The sequence below is a fragment of the Cornus florida genome, unplaced genomic scaffold (assembly GCF_030987335.1).
Source record: "Cornus florida cultivar Cherokee Brave unplaced genomic scaffold, ASM3098733v1 CherokeeBrave_3.0.0_Hap2_Chr05, whole genome shotgun sequence".
NCBI lineage: Eukaryota > Viridiplantae > Streptophyta > Magnoliopsida > Cornales > Cornaceae > Cornus > Cornus florida.
This window is the reverse complement of record NW_026775575.1, coordinates 111386055-111406178: the sequence shown is the minus strand read 5'-3', so window position 1 is coordinate 111406178 and position 20124 is coordinate 111386055. Positions and strand designations below refer to the sequence as shown.

The 20124-nt window shown below is 35.2% G+C and overlaps 2 protein-coding genes across 2 annotated transcripts; one reads left to right on the top strand and one right to left on the bottom strand.

Annotated features, from left to right (window-relative positions):
* Positions 1 to 139: 139 nt before the first annotated feature.
* LOC132308602 (protein trichome birefringence-like 31) lies at positions 140 to 2466 on the bottom strand. The gene is made up of 5 exons (XM_059806725.1): positions 1846 to 2466; positions 1490 to 1661; positions 1181 to 1380; positions 943 to 1089; positions 140 to 850 (listed from the first exon to the last, which is right to left on the bottom strand). Exons 1-5 carry the CDS (start codon positions 2214 to 2216, stop codon positions 499 to 501), a joined length of 1242 nt encoding a protein of 413 aa, XP_059662708.1. The 5' UTR covers positions 2217 to 2466; the 3' UTR covers positions 140 to 498.
* Positions 2467 to 3158: 692 nt separating this feature from the next.
* On the top strand, positions 3159 to 18827 carry LOC132308601 (tRNA dimethylallyltransferase 9). The gene is made up of 12 exons (XM_059806724.1): positions 3159 to 3524; positions 3932 to 3985; positions 5148 to 5190; positions 9086 to 9194; positions 11802 to 12000; positions 12305 to 12530; positions 14744 to 14838; positions 15095 to 15189; positions 15534 to 15609; positions 17964 to 18103; positions 18177 to 18329; positions 18421 to 18827. The coding sequence occupies exons 1-11, from the start codon at positions 3258 to 3260 to the stop codon at positions 18256 to 18258; spliced, it is 1386 nt and encodes a 461-aa protein (XP_059662707.1). The 5' UTR covers positions 3159 to 3257; the 3' UTR covers positions 18259 to 18329; positions 18421 to 18827.
* Positions 18828 to 20124: the final 1297 nt, after the last annotated feature.

Genomic DNA, 20124 nt, shown 5'->3' with positions numbered 1-20124 from the left:
AGTCAAAATCGTAGAAGTCCATAGAATTGTTTAGTCTTAACCAATGCTTCATTTTGGGAGTTCTAAACAATGCCTGTTTCCTCCTGGTCTCTGATCTTGTTCTTGTTAAAATAAAATTATGCAAGAATAAGATCACTTATTACTTGGGTTGCTCAATTTTGGAAATGGTTCCACCTGTATTTGTGGAGAACTTTGCATAAGTTTGGAAATAAAATCTTCAGTAGTGTGGTTGCATTCTAGGAAAAGAACTAGGTCCTAATTATCAACAAGAACCCAACCTACCAACCTTGCCTGAGCCTCATACCTACACAATACAGAGAAGTAAAGCAACACCCTGTTTCTAAGTTCAGCCAGGACCTGGTGGAAGAATTCGTGTAGTCTTTTGTAGAGCAGCCACCACAGACGCGCACGCACAAAAACAAAGCTCAATATTAATATACAGACACAACTCCTTTGATTTATAAGAGCTTTGGGTTGTGTTTATTTCCCTAGTTTATATCAAAGAATGCGATAATCCTGAATCAAGTGTGCATACAAAATCTGGTTCCATGTATCAGGCACTCCCGGTAAACACCAGTGGATGCAATCAGCGTAAGTTTGTGGATCTGATCTTTGTTCTTTTGTCAAGAGCTTCCCTTTGCGTTCACCATAAATTGATGTATGAGCATCTTTCCGGAACTCTGATAACTGGGTAATATTCAGCAATGTGACATCAATTTTTACTTGTTTTAACACTTCTCGCACTATTCTCAAGATATCAAGATTTGAACCAGTTCCCCAGTATGGTCTTTCAATGGGGTGCGACTCATTGAAGCAGTTTCCATCACTTCCAGGCTCCCATTCCCAGCTCCTGAAAATCAAAATTTTCGTAAGATTCTACTGGTAGACATAGTCAAAACTTTTCAATGTTCTCGAAGAACCAAAGTTTGTTTTGAGACTCACCACAGATGAGTTGGAGACATGGTCATGAAGAAGAGCTTTTGGTTACGAGGGTTAACACTGGTCTCTATCCAGTTTGCCCATGTTTCTAAAGCCAATCTGTATGCAGTGGTTACATTGAATTCTTGGACACTCTGGGCAGATCCATATCTGCAAAAGCAGAAGCCACAAATAAAGTGGAAAATCACATTCTGATATAAGCATTTTTATTAATTTTAAGTGTAGACGTCTAAATACTCACGTTGCGTTGATCAAAGGCTTGTACATCCACCATACATAGCTTTCAAATACCAAAATATCAACTCCTTCCCACTCTCTGCCATGCTTAGATATAGAATCAAGATTAACTTGCCGCCTTTTGACAGTATGATTTGTTGCATGGTCCGAATTAGACTCAACTATGAAGGGAGCCCAGTAATACTCGATTGATGCATCATACTCCTGAAATAAACACACGATACTTATATATATATATATATATTATGTTGTCTAAACATAAAAGTTGCTCATTTACAAGGCAATTAACCAGATGACAGGTAAGTTGATGTACCTCAGCTGTGAAAATCTTTCTAGGAGGAATTCTTTGAAGGGATTTCTTTCCCTCAGGAATTACAGATTGTACCAAACAGACCATTGAGTCAAACATGCCTCTCTGTATCGAGTCTCCTACAAACATCAGCCGTTTGCCCCTCAATATCTCCAATAACTTCAGAGCATTAAACCTATAAATGAAAGAAACATCTTAATAAAAAAAAAAAAAAAAAAATCATAAACTCCCCTTAAGGCGCGTTTGGAATGACCCCACAAATCATTCCATTTCACTTGGCAATGGCAGTTGGAACAACAAACAATTGGTATATGATTTTCATAGAACACCCAAACTTGCCCTAAAAACAATTTGGTTACCTTGGTAGTTTGCATGCATTAGGCTGCCATCTCCAATTTTTATAGTTAGAATCAGGTCTCCCATTCCTCTGGCAAGTGACTTGCTTGACCAAGTAAGAGCAACTCTCTTCTGTATAAAGTGGAAATGAGACATTGTCCCATACCCATTGCCCTTCAAAAATATTGCACCCTTCAGGGATGATTTCGTCGCCGGAAATATTAATCGGCAGTCTCACTACTCTATGCTTTTCGCTCTCCTGCCATAGAAATTGGCTTCGGTTGTTCTTCAAACTGTCTAGGATGATTCTTGCAGTTCCTAGGATCAGGAGAGAAGCTAGTGCTACAGGGAAGAGCAATTGGATCCGTCGATCCGGCGAGGCTTGTGTCGTCATTTAGATGTGGTGGATGAAGATGATACTGTTTGTATTTTACTCCATGTTTGAAAATTGAGATTAATTATGGTTGTTATTTGGAGGTGTTTCTTGGGTTTCAAGAATTTCAGAATCACTCCATGCAACTACCGGTTGGTGAGGTCAAGTTTGGTATCATGGTCAAATATTAAAAATTTTATAATAGTAAAATTGTGTTTGGTATACTAAGGAGGGAAAGTAGATGATATCAAAGAGAAAAGAAAAAAAAAAAGAAAAAGTGAGGATAGTGCTAGAAATTTTATTTTCTTTCTTCTTTTCTTTTATTTTTTTTTATCAGTTTCAAAATTTTGACTAGGGATTTGAGAATTAAGATACAAAACTATTGCAATAAATGTATATCAAAATATAAAATTAACTTGAGAAAAAAATAATGGAGAAAAAATATAAAAAATAAGAACAAAACAAATAATTATCAACTCATTTATCCTTTCTCTTGGACTCTATTCCCTCCACCTTTTCTTACCAAAGACAAATTTTTCATTTTTCAAATTTTTTCCTCTTATTTTTCTTCAAATAACTGATAATTAATCGCACTTCACTTTTCATAACTTATACACCATTTCTATTATAGAATAAAATAATATTATTACTCTACAAAATACATATGCACTCTACAATTATTATAAAAAATATAATTGCACCCCATTTTTATTTGTCACTTTAATTATATAAAAATTAAAATAAAGTGGAAGGGAAGATTCTTGTAATTTCTTTTACCTAAAAAAAAAAAAAGATTCTTGTAATTTGTAGCTTTCTCTCCTTTCAACATTCCTATCCGTATTTTTATTTTATTTTTCACTGTCCCTAATTTCTTTTTGGGATAAGGTATCCCTATTTTTTTTTTTTTTTTTTTTTCGGGAAATTTAAGGTATCCCTATTCCTAATTTAAATATCTGTATTCAAGAAATCCAACTCAATAACCAGAGTTGGAGTGTGCGTGAAATTGAATTTCCCAACTCAAAATCACACCCTCCCTCTCTCTTCCACGATCATTGCCGAAAAATGATTAGTGGTATCGGAGTCATTCGTGCGTGTTGCCTACGCCTTCCGTACTCCGCTGAGACTCCTCTACTCGGACCATCTTCGCCTTCTTTCCGCTGCCGTCGCAACCGCCGGCTATTTACCACCACTTGCTCCGTCTCCGTGGCGCCGAAGAAGAAGGAGAAGGTTATTGTGATATCCGGGCCCACCGGTGCCGGAAAAAGCAGGCTCGCTCTGGAGCTCGCGAAGCGGCTCAACGGAGAGATCGTCAGTGCGGACTCAGTCCAGGTTAGATAGTTCTCGAATCACCGTTCACTTCATTATCCTCTGTTTGGTTCCTTAGGACATTGAGTAAAAGGGAAGAAAATTACCTCTTGAATATTAATTCGAAACTGCGATTAAGGACGTACCTAGTTTCTTATTTAGAAACCCATAAAACCCATCCAAGAAAAAGGAGTTGATTTACGTCAACTAACAAAAAAGGGCAGTACAGTGGATACTTAATACTTGTTCGCATAACAATCTACATGGCATTGCCTAATTGTTATTGACTGATACTGTCTATCACGTATGCTGCATAATGACCTATTTTTGTAGCTTATTATTTTTTTTATTATATAATTTATTATTATTATTATTTATTTATTATTTTCTCTGTTGGATGCTAAAGTTGGATCACTTCACTCGTGACATAGGTATATCGAGGTCTTGATGTTGGATCTGCAAAACCTTCATTGAGTGAAAGAAAGGTACTTATAGAAATAAAGCAAACTATATTCTTGATTTGTATTTATACTTCAATATATTATGATCATCAGGACTTTTATTAATTGATGTTATGGACTTTTATTACTTTAATCTGGGAAAACTGCCTATCCATAAGTGAAGTATATGCTTTGAACTCGTTCTGGGATTTTTAAAAAATAGCAGATTCTTACATCTTCTGTAGAGCTTGGTTAATGCTCTTGTATATTCAGTTTCCTCTTTACCTGTTACTTTGGCTCTAGATCTTCTAAGGCCCTCGTCAAATGAAGTGAATCCTCAGCATAACTGCTGAATTTCTTTTGTGAAGATACATCCAATTTCTTCAGTGTCACATAACTCAGTATTAGAAAAATGATTTTAGTTCTTGCATGATTAGGGTTTGATTTATCAATAAGTCAGCTGTAATTGTCACCATGCCATCGATAATTTCCAACTAAGATGATTATCCTTGGCCATTGCATATTTTGCTTATCAAGAAATTGACCTTTGCAAAAGCTGGTTTTTCGAAAATCAATCTTTATCAGTTGCATGGGGTCAGTGATGGAGCCAGAAAATAATTAAAGGAGGGGTGGTCTTGAACAATCATAATGACATGGCTCTGGATGATGTATTTCTATGTTGCCTTTTTCTGCCAAAAATAGTCACTTCTAGAGGCACTTGACTGACAGTCCTTGCTCAACAAGAGTAAGTAATTCAATATCTGATTAAGTGATTATTCTACTTTTTAAACACGAGTGACTTGTGGCTTTAAGTTTTTGTTTTCCTTGAATGGATAGTTATATTATCATTTTCAACTGAAAAAATAACCCATATTACCACGTTAATATAACCATTTTGGACAGTTGGAGTGTGGCATTGCATCTAGGGTTCTCTGGTAAGTTCTTTTTTATAATAGAGGGGAATCATTCATTTAAATGTGATGAAATTTTCAACTTCTTGTCTTTGCTCTTTCTTTTTCCTGCATTAGGGGAAAAAAATCAGTTGAATAAGCTTATCATTTCTCATTAGATATTTATCAAGACTGAGATGAGATTTGATGCTGCTCATGGTATCTTGCCTGGTCTAGATTCAGCAATTGGAACTTGACTACAAGTTTTGTGAATGTAATTGTCATTGTTTTAAAAAATTTATAATATCGTTTTGCAGGAAGTACCACACCATTTGATTGACATATTGCACCCATCTGAAGGTATGTTGCTCACTAGACCAGATAGTATGTACCATAATGATATTTTGCATTGAAAGCTAATTTAGGGACATATGCTTTTTTTAAATTTAGGGTAAAGTACACTAACACCCCCTGAGGTTTGGCATAAGGACAGGTAGATGAAAGTTGTCCTACTTTTAGACAATCACACCCCCTTAAGTTTGATAAAATTGACAAAGACACCCTGACAATAGTGAATTGACTTTATTATCCTTTGATATAAAATTGACAAATACAATTTACTTAAATACCCTTGTATCAAATAAGTTTAAATGGGTTATGTGGTAAAACCCATCTGAAAAACCAAAAATCCTTACCCTCTTCTTCTCTTTCCCCTCTTTCAGACCCTAACCCAAACCACCAATATATATATATATATATATATATATATATATCTGTCCAGATCCTTGACTACTTGGATCTAGTTTCCCCGTGAAAATGAGGAATGGAAGGGGGCAGCGATGCTGTGGCCCTAGAATCCGAGGAGAAAGCCCCAATTTCACTTTTGATATCCAGCCCCAATGGTTACAATCAAACAATTCCAAAGACCAGCCAACTGGTTAGATTGGGAGATGACTCAAAAAGGTTTCACTTCTCCTCCAAGTTTTGCAAGTACAAATAGGATGTCTTGAGATTTGAAGGAGTTTTCACTATGCTCGTTTTCTTTGCTCTCCTGCTCTTTCGCTTCAAGAAGGAATCATTCATCAAAGTCGATCGGGTGAAGGTTTTACAAGCGGAGGTGTGGGTCTTTAGGGATCCAAAGCTTGCCTTGACTTTGAATGTTTTCTTCAAGATTTTCCACTTTTGAAAGCAGAACAGAAGAGGACACATAACTCGTGCCAACAAGAAAGAAGAATCAAGCTTGATTCTGCAATTCAATAATTTGTGTGATTGAACCGGATCCATCGAGGCTTACCTTATTCTTACACTAGCCTCCGCCTACACTGCTAATAACTGAGTCCGATGGATAGACATTGGTCACCGGCCGGTGGTTGGAAGGTGTGGAGGTGGTGTCATGGCCGAAGCTTTCGGGTCTGGGTTGGGGGTGGTGGTGACTGTTGTGTGGTTGTGCGTGTGTGTGTATATATATATATATATATAGAGAGAGAGAGAGAGAGAGAGAGAGAGAGAGATGAAAAGGGTAATTTGGTCATTTAATTATTTTGATATTTTATAATTAAAATTAATAAAATAATGAAGGGTAAAATAGACTTTTCACATGTTTTAAGTTCTGTTTGGATGACAATTTTCACAAGGGGGGTGTGGTTGTCCAAAAATAGGCAAACTTTCATCTACGTGTCCTTACCCCAAACCTCGGGGAGTGTCTCTGTACTTTACCCTTAAATTTATTTATACACATTGTATTGAAGGACCATTTTGATAAGACCATTCAGATTGACGACCATTAATATGGAAGGTGTCTGAAAAAATAAAATACCAGTATATCAGTTATATTTATGCTTTGGGTTTATATACTGGTGAAGGACAGCAGACATCCGCAACTAATTTCAAGCAACAAGGCTGGCTTGCTTGGTCTAGTTGATGTTTTAGCGATATGCAATTGGTGAAGTGCATGAGTGTTCTAACCTAAGTCACATAATTCGTGGAGTAGGGGGACTGTTTTGCGCTCCGTGCGAGAATTTGTGAATTGAGGGCGTATTCGATGAAAATTTGCGAATTCAATTTTCTGAATTTGCGAATTCAAGTTTTGACAAAGCGTATTCAAACGAATCCCTTCATTAGTAACCACCTGTCATGAGATTCCCTCAGTTATTCATTCAATGGTTGTAATGTCTGTGCGTGTATTCCACTTCCCTTCCCTCAGTTATCCATCCAATGGCCATGACGGGTGCGTGCATCACACTTCCCTGGCTAGAGACATTCCCAAGATTTGGTTACAAGTAAATGAATACAAAATTACATTCTATACAAGGTAAACTGGTAAACTGGTGCATCTAACTATCTTGCAACTTTTTGTTTCAAATTTAAAAATTCACTGTATTATATATAATTCTAAATAGATTATCAAAAGGCAATTTCTATTAATTATAAAAATGCAGAGAAAATCATTTTCAATAAATTGATATAATGGGATAAGTATACATAATATATATATATATATATGCAGACACTCTCGAGACGCTCCTGCTCTCAAATATTTTAGACTGTGGCGCTCCCGCTCTTGCTCTCACTCCCGTTTCCACTCTCAAATATTTTAGACTTTGGCGCTCCCGCTCTTGCTCTCACTCCCGTTCCCGCTCTCAAATATTTTAGACTTTGCACTCCCGCTCTTGCTCTCACTCCCGTTCCCGCTCTATGTGACTTAGGTTCTAACTATGATGTTGTTTACCTTTAAGGTAAATTACTTTAATGTAATACTTCACTAACTTTAGGTTATAGAGAGGTTCTATTATGGAGAAAGATGAAAAGCTTTAAAGATCAGAACCAACTGTTTATATTGCAGTCTAGTTATATAGATGTGGTCCTAAATATCATGCAAATTGTAATTCTAAGGGAACCTATATAATTTCCAGAATATATCTTATTTATGATATATTTTGTGTTTGTGTTGTAGCACGTAAATATTGATTTCGTTGAAAGCATGAAAGGCTTTTAAGTCTCTAAAAAATCTTTCCTGAGCATGCTTCTCTCTCTGTCTCTCTCTTTCTCTCGCCTGCTCACTTGTTTTTGGTAAATCAATGTATTATTATAAGACTTTGGAAGGATTTTTAAAAGCTTCATTTGATCATATTGAAGATTTTCTCCATTGATTCCTCCATAATGCATTAAAAAAGTTTTTGTTTAGGTATTATGTTGGAATTAATCATATGCATATAATTGACCTATATATCATTAAGAGGTTGTAAGTAAACAACCTTTCAAGATACTCTAGATTTTTCTGCTTAACAAGTCCATATTTTTCCGTGAAGACAACATAAATTATTATGATTATTCTATAACTCTTTAGATATAAAAGCAAATTCTTTCTTGTCTTTCATTGTTAACACATCATACATGTTTGACAATTTTTTTTTTACATACCTACACTTCTATCACAATGCACGTAGGTCTTTCTGTCATACTTGGGTTCTATTATGTTGAAACAATTCTTTTACGACATAACAAAAAATTGAAGCAAATTTTTACATATTTCTCAATGTTTCCCTTTGTGGAATAACATAGTTGCACCATGAAAATTGGCAATATATATCTTACGACCCTTTGATTTTTGGAAATATTTTGAGTTCAATGGTTTTTCTACCCTCTCTCTCTCTCTCTTTTCCGGTGGGAAAACACAAGAATCAAGATCTCCTATTTCTGATTGGAAATATCTGTATGTTGGTGTTGGGAGGGAGGGAGAAGGATTTGGGCGATGTATTTAGCAAGGCTGCAGTATACCCCCCATCCCCCTTTGTAAGATCTGAGTTACACTATTCCCCTCATATACTGTTATCTGATTCCATGGAAGGGCCTACTCCTATTTTGGTTCTTATATATGGTGCTACAGTGGTAGCGGCAGGAATTTTTCTTCACTCGTTTTCATGTTTCTCATCTTTGATAAGGACCATTCCATGGTATTTTCCTACACATATGTACATATACTAAGGAATAACCCTGTAGAGGATTTTGGTGAGGAAAAAACTTACAGACAATTAAGCAGATTAATCTTGTGAAAGGACACATATAATGGTATGTGTGAATTCAATCAAGCCTATTGGAGTCATTCGCGTTCATGCCATGTTAGAATATGGAGAGCAGAATGCAAAAGTGGGTTTTATTGATTCTATATCTCTTGGGGTTTGGTGATTCTGTTTTGAATCTTTTGATGCGTTTAATTTTTCATTCTATTGATGAAAACTTGACATTATGTACACAGAGTATTCTGTTGGGCAATTTTTTGAGGATGCAAGGCAAGCTACAAAAGATATTCTTGATGGTGGGCGTGTTCCAATAGTTACTGGTGGGACTGGATTGTACCTACGGTGGTAAGTCTCCGCATCTCCTGTATAAATGAGCTTCACTTATATGTTAATTATTTATTGAACTAGTAACACAAGAGAGGGTGCGAATCATTAGAAACCTTTGGACCCTTGAGAAGTTCATAATTCTCTGAGTATTTTTAATCATCTGAGAATTTTTCTGTGGCCTTTCTGTCTATGCCTGATGCATCCAAAGAGTCTCTTTCATAGATAAATCAGAAGTTAAAAGGATGAGTAATTTTTAGCCTCAATTCAACTTCATTGTTTCAATCTATGGATTCTCATCCAATTGTGTTACATCCCATACTCCTCCTTTGCTGAAACTATTTTCATCAAAACGCTGATTTTTTTATAATCGTACACAGAATAAATTTCAATGAGAATTACATGATGAGGACAGGAAGAAACCCTTACCCCTAAAAGAAGTGAAGAACATCCCAAGAGTCCTTACAACTAGATAAAGAAATCACATTGATCGTCAATGCTGACCAGGCGAGTCTTTCTGTGACAGGATAATCTCTTACTCTGGTAGATAAGAGGAAAGAGTCTTCCTCGTTGTTTCGACCCCTTTTTGGTAAAGCAATGTACAGAGCCAATATTGTATCATATTGACTTTTAACCTCAAAAATGTAAATAGCTTTACATTAGTTTGCCAAGGCAGAGGTTAAAATAGATTTCAGAACCACATTTTTCTTCCTTTTCACATGGAACCTACAATGATGCAATTGCACTGCTTATATATATATATATGTCACTCCTATTTATGTTATCTTAGTAACTATTAAATATAGGGTAAAATACACTTACCTCCCCTCTAGTTAGGGAAAAATAGAAAATTACATGGACCTCCCCTAAGTTTTGAAAAATTACACTTACCTCCCCTTTAAGTGACAGACGTAGTAAAAAAAAAAAAAAAAAGTGACAGACGTAGTAAATGAAGTTTGATAATTTACCATATTGACCGAACTAAAAATAATAATTTTAAAATTTTAATCACAGTGTTTATATATATAAGTGTCTGTGTATATATTTATATAGACAAAACCATGGACCATTAACAGGGTTGTAGAGACTCTGGTGAATTCAAAGGGCCTGTGAATTATATTTTACATAATCAATCCTGTTAGAGTTTGATTTGGTCAAATTTCCCTAAATTAAACATAATAAAATACAATAAAACCATTTTCAACCAATGAATACTTATAGATCAAGAAACTATCGCCGAGAGGCGCTTTCATGAAAGCAGGTAACTGATGGCCTTTATGTCCCCAAACTGGTTTGACCAAAAACATGCATTCAGAAACATGATGACAGTGATGGGCCTAGACTAATGGTGAATTAAGATAGAGATGGGAGCGTCCAGTGATTATGTATGTGTGAGTTTTAGATTGGGGAGAGTTTTAGAGAGAGGGTGAGTTGTTGATAGATTGTGTTTGTGTGTTGTGCGTTTAAGAGAGAGAAACAGAAGGCAGTGGTGACAGTGGCTGGTGCGGTGGAAGGAAGAGAGAGAGAGAGAGTGTGTTATAGAGAGAAACAATCTTAGAAAGAGGGGTTTGTGTTTTTAGAGAGAGAAAGAGTTAGAAAGAAACAATCCTTGAGAGAGGGGCTTGTGTTTTAGAGAGAAAGTGGTTAATACAAGAAAATTAGATGTTCATTTGAGGGAAAATTTGTCTTCACATATTATAAAGGCAAAATTGTCTTTTTGAAAATTTAGTTTGATGACATCACAGTTGACTGCGGTTGACCATCAGTGAAACTGACGGCATGGGGTCAGTTTGTTATGAAGTTGCAATCTAGAGGGGGTTAAGTGTAATGTTCTAAAACTCAGGGGAGGGTTGTGTAATTTTCCCTATCTAGAGGGGAGGTAAGGTGTAATTTTCCCCTACATATAAGGTATTCTTCTGTTTTGCATCATTTTAGGAGGATCTTGATGAATGAGCAAGACAAACTGAAGAAATATAAGCTTGAGATCCAAACGATCTCGTACTTTCATTGAGATCATGGTGTTTTGGGAGAAAGAGGGAAGGTATGGTATAGGATGGGATGGGCATTCCTTTCTCGATTGATAGTAATTGAATAAGTTAGCATTTTCCCAAATGTCTAATGATGAGCAAGACAAATCACTTTGAAGAACCCAAATTACTTAGTAGTGTAAGCTATTTTGGTTATTTCCTTAAAGAAATTATCATGTAAAGCTCAATACAAAGCAGTGACAGTGCAGAGTCTACCTGAATGCCCTACATAGTTCGGTAGAAACTCAACGATCCCTTGGCTCTGGTGGAAAAGCTACATCTAGTACCAGACCAATGATTTGAGCAATGCGCTCCAGGTTTTTTTCCCCCAGTTGTAGGTTGGATCACCCTTGAATTACCAACTAAAATCAAGTTAGCTTGGGTTATATATAGATGGAATTGATTGAAGTTTGGTGCAGAGTCTGAAGACATGGCTTTCCTTTTTTTCACGATTTGATATTGGTGTTATTTGTAATAAATACTTTTTCTATGCTAATATCTCTGTTGGCATGACATGTGATTGGATTATTATATCTAAATTCGATTAATAAACCAACTTACATAGCACATTAAAACCATGATACCTTTTTTGATATGTAAGGTTCATATATGGGAAGCCAGATGTCCCAAAAGCCTCGCGTGAGGTTACTTCTGAAGTGTATTCAGAGCTTGCAGATTTGCAAATGAAAGGTGACTGGGATGAAGCTGTGCAGTTGGTGGTTAAAGCTGGTGATCCGAGGGCCCAATCTTTAGCTGCCAATGATTGGTATCGTTTACGTCGCAGTCTTGAAATCATTAAGGTTAGTTAAGTTTTTTAGCTAGATTTATGAACTGTTGAGTAATATCCCTCTTCTCTCTGTCTAGCTATAATTTATTGAAATTATTTTTTGCTTAATATGCGATTTTGCATCAGGAATTCAAAATTCAACAATGAACTGATAGATTGCCCTTGCATTTCTTTTCAATTCTAGTTTGGTTTAGTTTAGAGTATTAGTCTCTAGTGTTCTTATGAGCTGCACTTTTTGAAATGTAGAGATATTAAATCGTATTTTCAAGGACACTTATCCGTTGTTTATTTATTTAATTTTTTCTGTCACTTTGCAGTCTAGTGGGTCACCTCCATCTGCCTTTCGTGTGCCATATGATTCTTTCAGGGAACAGTTTGATTCCCTTGTTACAGACAGCCCTCCTGCCAGCAACACTTCTGCTGATGGACTCAAGGACAGTAACTCAAAAGAATTGGATTATGAGTTCATTTGTTTTTTCCTGTCAAGCCAACGGCTGGATCTCTATCGATCGATTGATTTCCGGTGTGAAGATATGCTTTTAGGTAAACAATGTCATGGCCACTCTTATTTTGTTTCCCACTTTTTTAGAGCTCAACCCTAGAATTTACTCTTCCAATTTGTCTTAGATTAGCCAGTCATTGTATTTGAAACATTATACTTCAAAATATGGAAAATACTTCTTTTTTAGTGTTTATTTATGTTACAGAGGAACGCTCTTTAGCAAATTATGTCAGTGTTTGTTCAAATCTACAATTAGTGAATATAGAGTGCCTCCAGTTTGCTTTTCCTTTCCGAAAACAATTTATTATCACATATTTAGCTAGTATGGGTAATGAGTCATTGTCAGTTCTGTTTGGGGTTTCAACCTCTTCTTCAGATACTACTCTCAATGCATTTCAATGTTGTTAGTCTGTTGTTTATGATTTTAACTCTCAAAATCTTTTTTGAGTCCAATCCTAAGAAGCACGGACACGGATACGGGACACGGATACGACACGACACGGACACGGCGACACGGCAAATCCAAAAAAATTAGGACACGGACACGGCGAATAGTATATATATATATATATATATATATATATATATATATATATATATCAGCATTAATAATTTTTAAAAAAAAACACTGATATGTTTAGGTTGGAATATATATATATATCACTGATATGTTAGTATATATATATATCAGCATCTTTAGGACACGGACACGGCGAATTGTGGCATCTTTAGGTTAGTACATATATATATCAGCATCTTTAGGGTAGTACAAAACAAAAAATAGAACATATCAGCATTAAAATTTTTTTTAAAAAAAAAAAAAAATTAACATATCAGCATTAAAAATTAAAAAAAAAAAAAAAAATCCAGAAAAGTGTGTCCGAGCCGTGTCTGAGCCGTGTCCGAGCTGTCTGAGCCGTGTCCGAGCTGTTTGAGCCGTGTCCGAGCCGTGTCCGAAAATTAAAAAAAATAAAAAAATTCCAGACACGTTTTTTGGCGTGTCCGACACGTGTCGGGGCGGTCCGACGCGTGTCCGTGTCCGACACGTGTCGGACACGGATTCTTCGCCCATTTTGGAGTGTCCGTGCTTCCTAGGTCCAATCTCATCACTTCATCATCATCATTGTCCTTGCCTTCATCCCATAGAGTTGGGGTCGGCCACATGAATTCTCTTTTTCCATTCTTTCCTATTATATACCATGTCCACTCTTAAATTTGGAATTTTCAAAATCCTTTTTATTACTTCATCCCACAAGTGGTCACTTACCTTCTACACAACAACTCTTCCTCTTTTTATAGGTGCATCATCGGGCCTACATTGAATATGACCATACCAACTAAGTCTACTTTGCCTAATTATATCATTTATAGGATCTATACCTAGTGTTCCCCTCACACGTTCGTTATTTATCTTATTTCTTCTATAGTCCAATCTCATCACTTGTTTTGTATTTCTGAACTCATGTTTCTCATAATGTACATTGTACTGTATTGAAAAGCTTGTACAGAATATTAGATTTAGGTCAGAAATCTCTGATATTGTATTCTATTAATGAACTTATAGTTAAGAATTTTTGGGAAGTGTTCTAGTATATATGTTGATTTAATCTGTAGGTGTTGATTGATTTTAAGACTGTGTTGAGTATTAAGCACGTAGTTGCTCAGCTCTTTATGTGAATTTTCACGGCCCTTGATATTAGTTTTTCAAGTTCTGTTTCTGGGTTCTCTCTTCTATTTATTCTATTAGATTGAATGGACATGGTGTATAGGAAGGCTTGAATTCACTGTTTCCGTCTATGTTTATTGCCTTGCAGATTTCAGATATCTCCTGCTGCTAAGTTTCTTATTTCTATATACTTGCAACAATGATAATCTGTTATGAACTAATATTTTTGAATTGATTGAATTCCAACATGAGCAGTATTTAGCTTTATTGCAATTGTTTAATACATAATTACATATCAGTCTTTGCAAATTCCTTCTCCTCTGAATGGCCATATAGTAGTCTAAGTTGTACCAACGGGCCAGTGGCCTAGCGGTATCAGCCTCTTACCTCCCAAAGGGAGGTCAGAGGTTCAAGTCTCAGAAGAGACAAGTGTGTGTGAGTACCAACTAGGAAAAAAAAAAAGTTGTATCATTTTACATTTGACTTGTATTTTATATTTGATAGAGGCTTTTGACTGCGCGATTGGTGGAAAATTCTATTATTGACGTTTAGCTTATATATCATCTTGACAGTGACTTCTGATTGCAGGAGGTGATGGGATTTTATCAGAGGCCAGATGGCTTCTTGATATTGGTCTTCTGCCAAATTCTAATTCTGCAACTCGAGCTATTGGTTATCGACAAGTATGTCTTAGATTTTTTTCCCTTGCTTAATTTGCAATCAATGGTTGTTTGCTTAGTTTGTTTCTTTTTCATCTTGATGGAAGAGGTACAGTACTTATCTCATTGTTCAGAATATTGATTGCATAACCTCTTTGACCAAATCATATCATTCATTTTGCTAATTTTACTATTTCTCTAATTTTGCAACTTTGAATTGTCATTTACATATTTTACTGCTTAATGGTAAAGGTTGTTTGTCTTTGTATGATGCTTTCAGGCTATGGAATACTTGGTTAAGTGTCGAGAACAGGGAGGAGGGAGTTCTACAAGAGACTTTTATGGGTTTTTATCTGAATTTCAGAAAGCATCTAGGTAATGTGTTTTTTTCCATTTTTTTTTTTTTTTTTTTTTTTTTTTTTTTTTCAAATTCACATATAATTTAAAAATGATTTATATACCAGGTTTCATGTTGTTCAGATAAGACTGTTGCGTTGATCAGATATTTAATTGATATGCTTGTTTGAATGGGTGTTCAAACATTTTTTTTTTTCTCTTTAACTTTTGAAATTGAATATTTAATTATCACTTTATGTACTGCCTGGAAATCATTTCTCTGTGTTCATCCATAAAGCATATATTTTGTACAATACAATGTATTTTTAAAAATTTTGTCATGCTATTTTCCATTTAATATTAATTAGTGTTGTTTAATGCAGAAATTTTGCTAAAAGGCAGTTGACATGGTTTCGCAATGAGGACATTTATCATTGGATTGATGCTTCTAGACCGCTGGTATGTCATTTTTTTCTCACATTTTTAGCTCAAATTATATAACAAATCATTACACACGAATATGCATATGTGCCCGAGTGAACTCAATATGGCACTACATGGTTGATATTTGGGTGAATTCATGTACTTCTACTTTAATGTTGAGGGCTTAATGACGAGCAAATCCTTTTTTTCAACATTGAAGAGGTATTCTTGTTTCCTGCGATAATGACAACAGAGGGAGATAAAACTGTGGTTGCCTGAAATTAAAACATCTTCAATGGTAAAAACACCGCCGTTGTTATCATGCGTCACTGTTTAGTAAAAGTTTCTCTGAAGAAACAAAAAGGTCCATGAGCACCATAATTGGCAGTATAAGTTACAACACCATACACAATACTTTTAAATCATTCACTTATTTATTTTTTTTTTTTTTGATAAGTAAGAATTTTATAAAAAACGCTCAAAGGGGGGTGCGAAACCCATGGAAACAAGATGAAAAGGCCATAAAAAGCCTCAAGCCTTCAAAGAGGCCAAAAAAATAACAATCTCCTCAACAGAACGATAATCTCTCCCTGAGACCCAACAAAAGAGAGTAGAAATAATAGAGAACTTAAGCATAGAAATGGGTTTCTCCTTGCCATCGAAGTATCTCCGATTCCTCTCGAGCCAAATGCACCACCAAACACAGAGAGGGGTAGCCCTCCAAGCATCCTGGATGAGCGCCCTAATAGAGAAACCTCTCCAAGCCTCAATCAACCCTCTAGAGGAACAGGGCATAACCCAGGGGACCCCAAATAACCCAATCATCATATCCCAACAATCTCTGGTCATACTGCAATGCAACAGAAGGTGATCCACTGTCTCCTCATCGCGACGACATAAGTAACAACGATTGATAACCACCTGCTTTCTCCTCCTCAAATTATCCCGTGTTAAAATCCTACCCAAGACAGACGTCCAAGCAAAGAAGGCGATCTTAAGTGTGGACTCCAAAGCCAACAATCATTAAAAACGAAATTACATTAGATACAGGACCGCTATAAATTTTCTAAAAGAAGAAAATAGTCATTCTATCCTGGCCTTTTCTGATCTGCATTTTATCAATCAATAAATCATTACCTTATTTCAACCTTCTTGTCTTTATATTGTAATTTCTCTTTCTTTCTTTTTTTTGTTTTTTTGTTTTTCATAGATATCTGCTATTATTCAATATTTTTTCAGCCGTCTATTAATTTGGTTTTATTAAAAAAGATTTAGTAATTTTTCGTTTTACCTTCCTTGAGGATAAATTTCAATAGTTTTCCTTAAATGCACCTTTCTTTTGAATTTTGTAATATAAAATAAAATTTCTGGTTTTGTTTTTGATCATTTTATACGGTTATGCCTTCATATTTTATCCGTTTGTGAGTTCTGTTTTTCAGATTTTTTGAACACAAGCTCATTTCCACCTAATTACTCTCTCTGTGGGACTAATGTGGGATACATATCAACATTGTTGTTCGTTTTCTAATGTCATAATTGAAGCATGTTATCTGATAAATCATAGACACGTTCTCAACAGAAATCACCACCTGTTTCTGCATGGGAGTTCCATTTGAAAATACAGACATGAAAAACATTTTACAATCACTTTTAATATTTTTCTTCTGTGGTCTTCCAGTGATAGAATTGACAAGTTGTATTCTGGGAACTTTGGCTTTTCTTGGCTGGTTTTATGATTTTGTGGGATGCTTTTTAGCAGTAAGAACAGCATCTAGAGAACAATCCAAGGATTCCCCTTAAATCACGAGCAATTGGGATGCAAATGATGCAAAGTAGAATTGTTATTGGGTCCCCCCTCCCTGCCACGGGAAATATAATGGATTTTAGATCATTAACTTCAGAAGAATACTAGTAATCTTTTAAAACAACTCAACAAGACCTATCCTAACAATTTGGTCTGCTATATGAAGTCCTTGCCGGTTACTCTTGCTATAATGTATAGACAGCCAACCAAGCCATGACTCACTATCAGATCAGCATGAAGAGAAACACTCGACGTATTCCTAAAAAAAAAATGGAATGGTTTTAACAGAAGTTCTTGCTGTTTCACATTTCTTTACTTTAATAATACTATTAGTTCTCATGGTGCGCAAGTGTTAGAAATTGATTGGTGTTCAAGTCACACTATTTGGGCACTGATAATTAAGATGGCTATGAAAAATTGGTATTGTATGCTGAAGGAATTGAGCTTCTTAATTTCTTTTGCCTCAGGCATTCTCATACCCTTGTGCTTACGTATAACAAAATTTGCATAAAAATGTGCTCAACTTTATAATTGATGCATTCCGTGACCAAACTGGGAATTTGACTTTGATTCACAAATTTTACAGGAAAATGTGCTCAACTTTATTATCGATGCATACCGTGACCAAAGTGAGAATTTGACTGTGCCTGAATCACTTAGCATGAAGAGAGACTTATCTAACCGCCGAGAAATATCGGCACTAAAGTCGTATCGCACTAGAAATAGGTATAAGTTTTTGAATATTGAAGCATGTTTTATCATTCATCTCAAAGGGCTAATTGATTCTTTGCATGTGAAGGCATTTCATCAACCGTGAAGATTGTTCAGATATTATAGAATGGATAAATACTGAAAGGCAAATAGTTGAATCTATTTGTTAGTTAGCACTTGCGAGTTCAGTTTTGACCTTCTGGATGGGAAACATCTAAAAGATTTTTAGTTGCTTGCAAAGGTTAGCTTGAAGTTGTTTTGTTATGCTATTTCCCTTTTTCTTTTCCCCACATCGGCTTTTAATCTGAAGACGCGTGTGTTTATATATGCAGCAAAACCGTGGGATTCCAGTGGCAAATCAACCATTAGCATTCATCATCTTTGATGCCTGAAGCCCTTCCTGATTATTTTCACTGAGGCAAGCTGTTGATTATGAGTCTACGTGTGTTGCAAGCCAGTGATTTAGGCAGGGTGATATTGAGGTAAATGTGTAAAATGCATTCTAATGTCTCCTAGAATCTGTTGTCATTTAGTGGGAAATTATTAAGTTTTGCTCAATATTTAACTGGACAATACAAATAAATGTCTTCTAATTTTGCTGTCAACATTTGTCAATCTTCACTAGTCCTGACCTCTACAGATTACTGATTAGAGAACTCTCTACTCTTGATGTGGAGTTTTTTTTCTTGTGACTTGAGCATCATACTTGTGAGAATACATACAATGAGTTCTTGTAGCATCAATTCCAGACCCGAAAGTGTACATATATTTAGAAAAAAAACTTTGTGAAAAACAATTATTGAATGAAAGGCAATTAATCACGCATATAGTATGAAACATTAAGCAACAATAGAACTCTTAAATGATCTCGTTGCAAGGAAGAAGATCAAAGTTTGATAGATTAATTCTTGAATCAAATGACAGAAACCAACCAATAGCGTAAATTGGAGGGGAGAGGTTGATTTTATATACATAAGCTTTCTTCTCCAATATCCATGGAGGAAATCCCTATTGCCACCAATGATTACGGAATATGTATATATATATATATATATATCGAAAAGGTTTATTACTTCGCTTGGACTCAAGTCTCGGCTTCGCGTATTGGACTGAGTTTTCTTCATTGCACAAAACAATGACCATAATGCCAGCTTTGTTTCAGTTTTGCAAGAGAGAGTTTTCCATTCCATGTGAACTGAGGTACATAAATCAGTTCAAAATTTTGTTTGATTAAAACTATCATAGATAAAGAGTTACAAAAAGCTTCAAGTTCATAGAACATTTTATTTTTTAATTATATTTAAATTGTTTGAACTGTTTTAAGAACTGAACTATCCAATTTCATGGGACAATATTTTTTTAATCATCTTTAAATTGTTTGAACTGTTTTAAGAACTGCACCAATCCTTAACATATGTATCGAAAGGTGCTTAAAATTTATATTGAGATAGAGGGAAATGAGGGACAGATAATCTTTGTTTTACAAGTGAGGATGAAGTGGAGTGGAATGGATGACAACTTGAATAGTGTTCAATAAAGAAGGGAAATAAGATTCACATTTTTAGTTTTTCCCACTTGAATTTTTTATTTTATTTTAAAAATAACCTAACCAAATTGTTTTTAAAAAATGACTCATAGGTGGCGAGTATCGGAAGAAGTACTTTATACTCTACTTGTATAGTTTTATTTATAAAATTATTAAGTGAAAAAAATAAAATTCCAGTATTTTTTCCGTTCACATCGTTGTTAAATTATAGTGAACCCGATTGTAGATATTAAGGATAAATTTAATAATTCATTCGCTATTAATATAATAAAAAATTCTAAAATTCATCCTTTTAAATTTATGATAAGTTATATTTTCTAACTTATCTGTTGGATTCGCTAATTGATCCATGACATTTAAAATATATCTACTACTAGTTTTAAACTACCTGATTTAAAAAAAATTTGAAAACTGCACATTCTCTTTAATTAAGGAAAATTTACCATACTTTAACAACATTTAACATCATTATCTCTCCCTCATCTTTTCC

What these genes read in the sequence shown, in the direction of transcription:
- LOC132308602 (XM_059806725.1), bottom strand. Translation starts at nt 2,216, where the DNA reads ATGACGACACAAGCCTCGCCGGATCGACGGATCCAATTGCTCTTCCCT. An exon ending in AAGCCTTTGATCAACGCAAC is followed by an intron (nt 1,090 to 1,180) that starts GTGAGTATTTAG and finishes CTGCTTTTGCAG; the next exon opens with ATATGGATCTGCCCAGAGTG. An exon ending in ATGTCTCCAACTCATCTGTG is followed by an intron (nt 851 to 942) that starts GTGAGTCTCAAA and finishes TTTGATTTTCAG; the next exon opens with GAGCTGGGAATGGGAGCCTG.
- LOC132308601 (XM_059806724.1), top strand. Translation starts at nt 3,258, where the DNA reads ATGATTAGTGGTATCGGAGTCATTCGTGCGTGTTGCCTACGCCTTCCG. An exon ending in GCAGTCTTGAAATCATTAAG is followed by an intron (nt 12,001 to 12,304) that starts GTTAGTTAAGTT and finishes GTCACTTTGCAG; the next exon opens with TCTAGTGGGTCACCTCCATC. An exon ending in TCGTATCGCACTAGAAATAG is followed by an intron (nt 18,104 to 18,176) that starts GTATAAGTTTTT and finishes TTGCATGTGAAG; the next exon opens with GCATTTCATCAACCGTGAAG.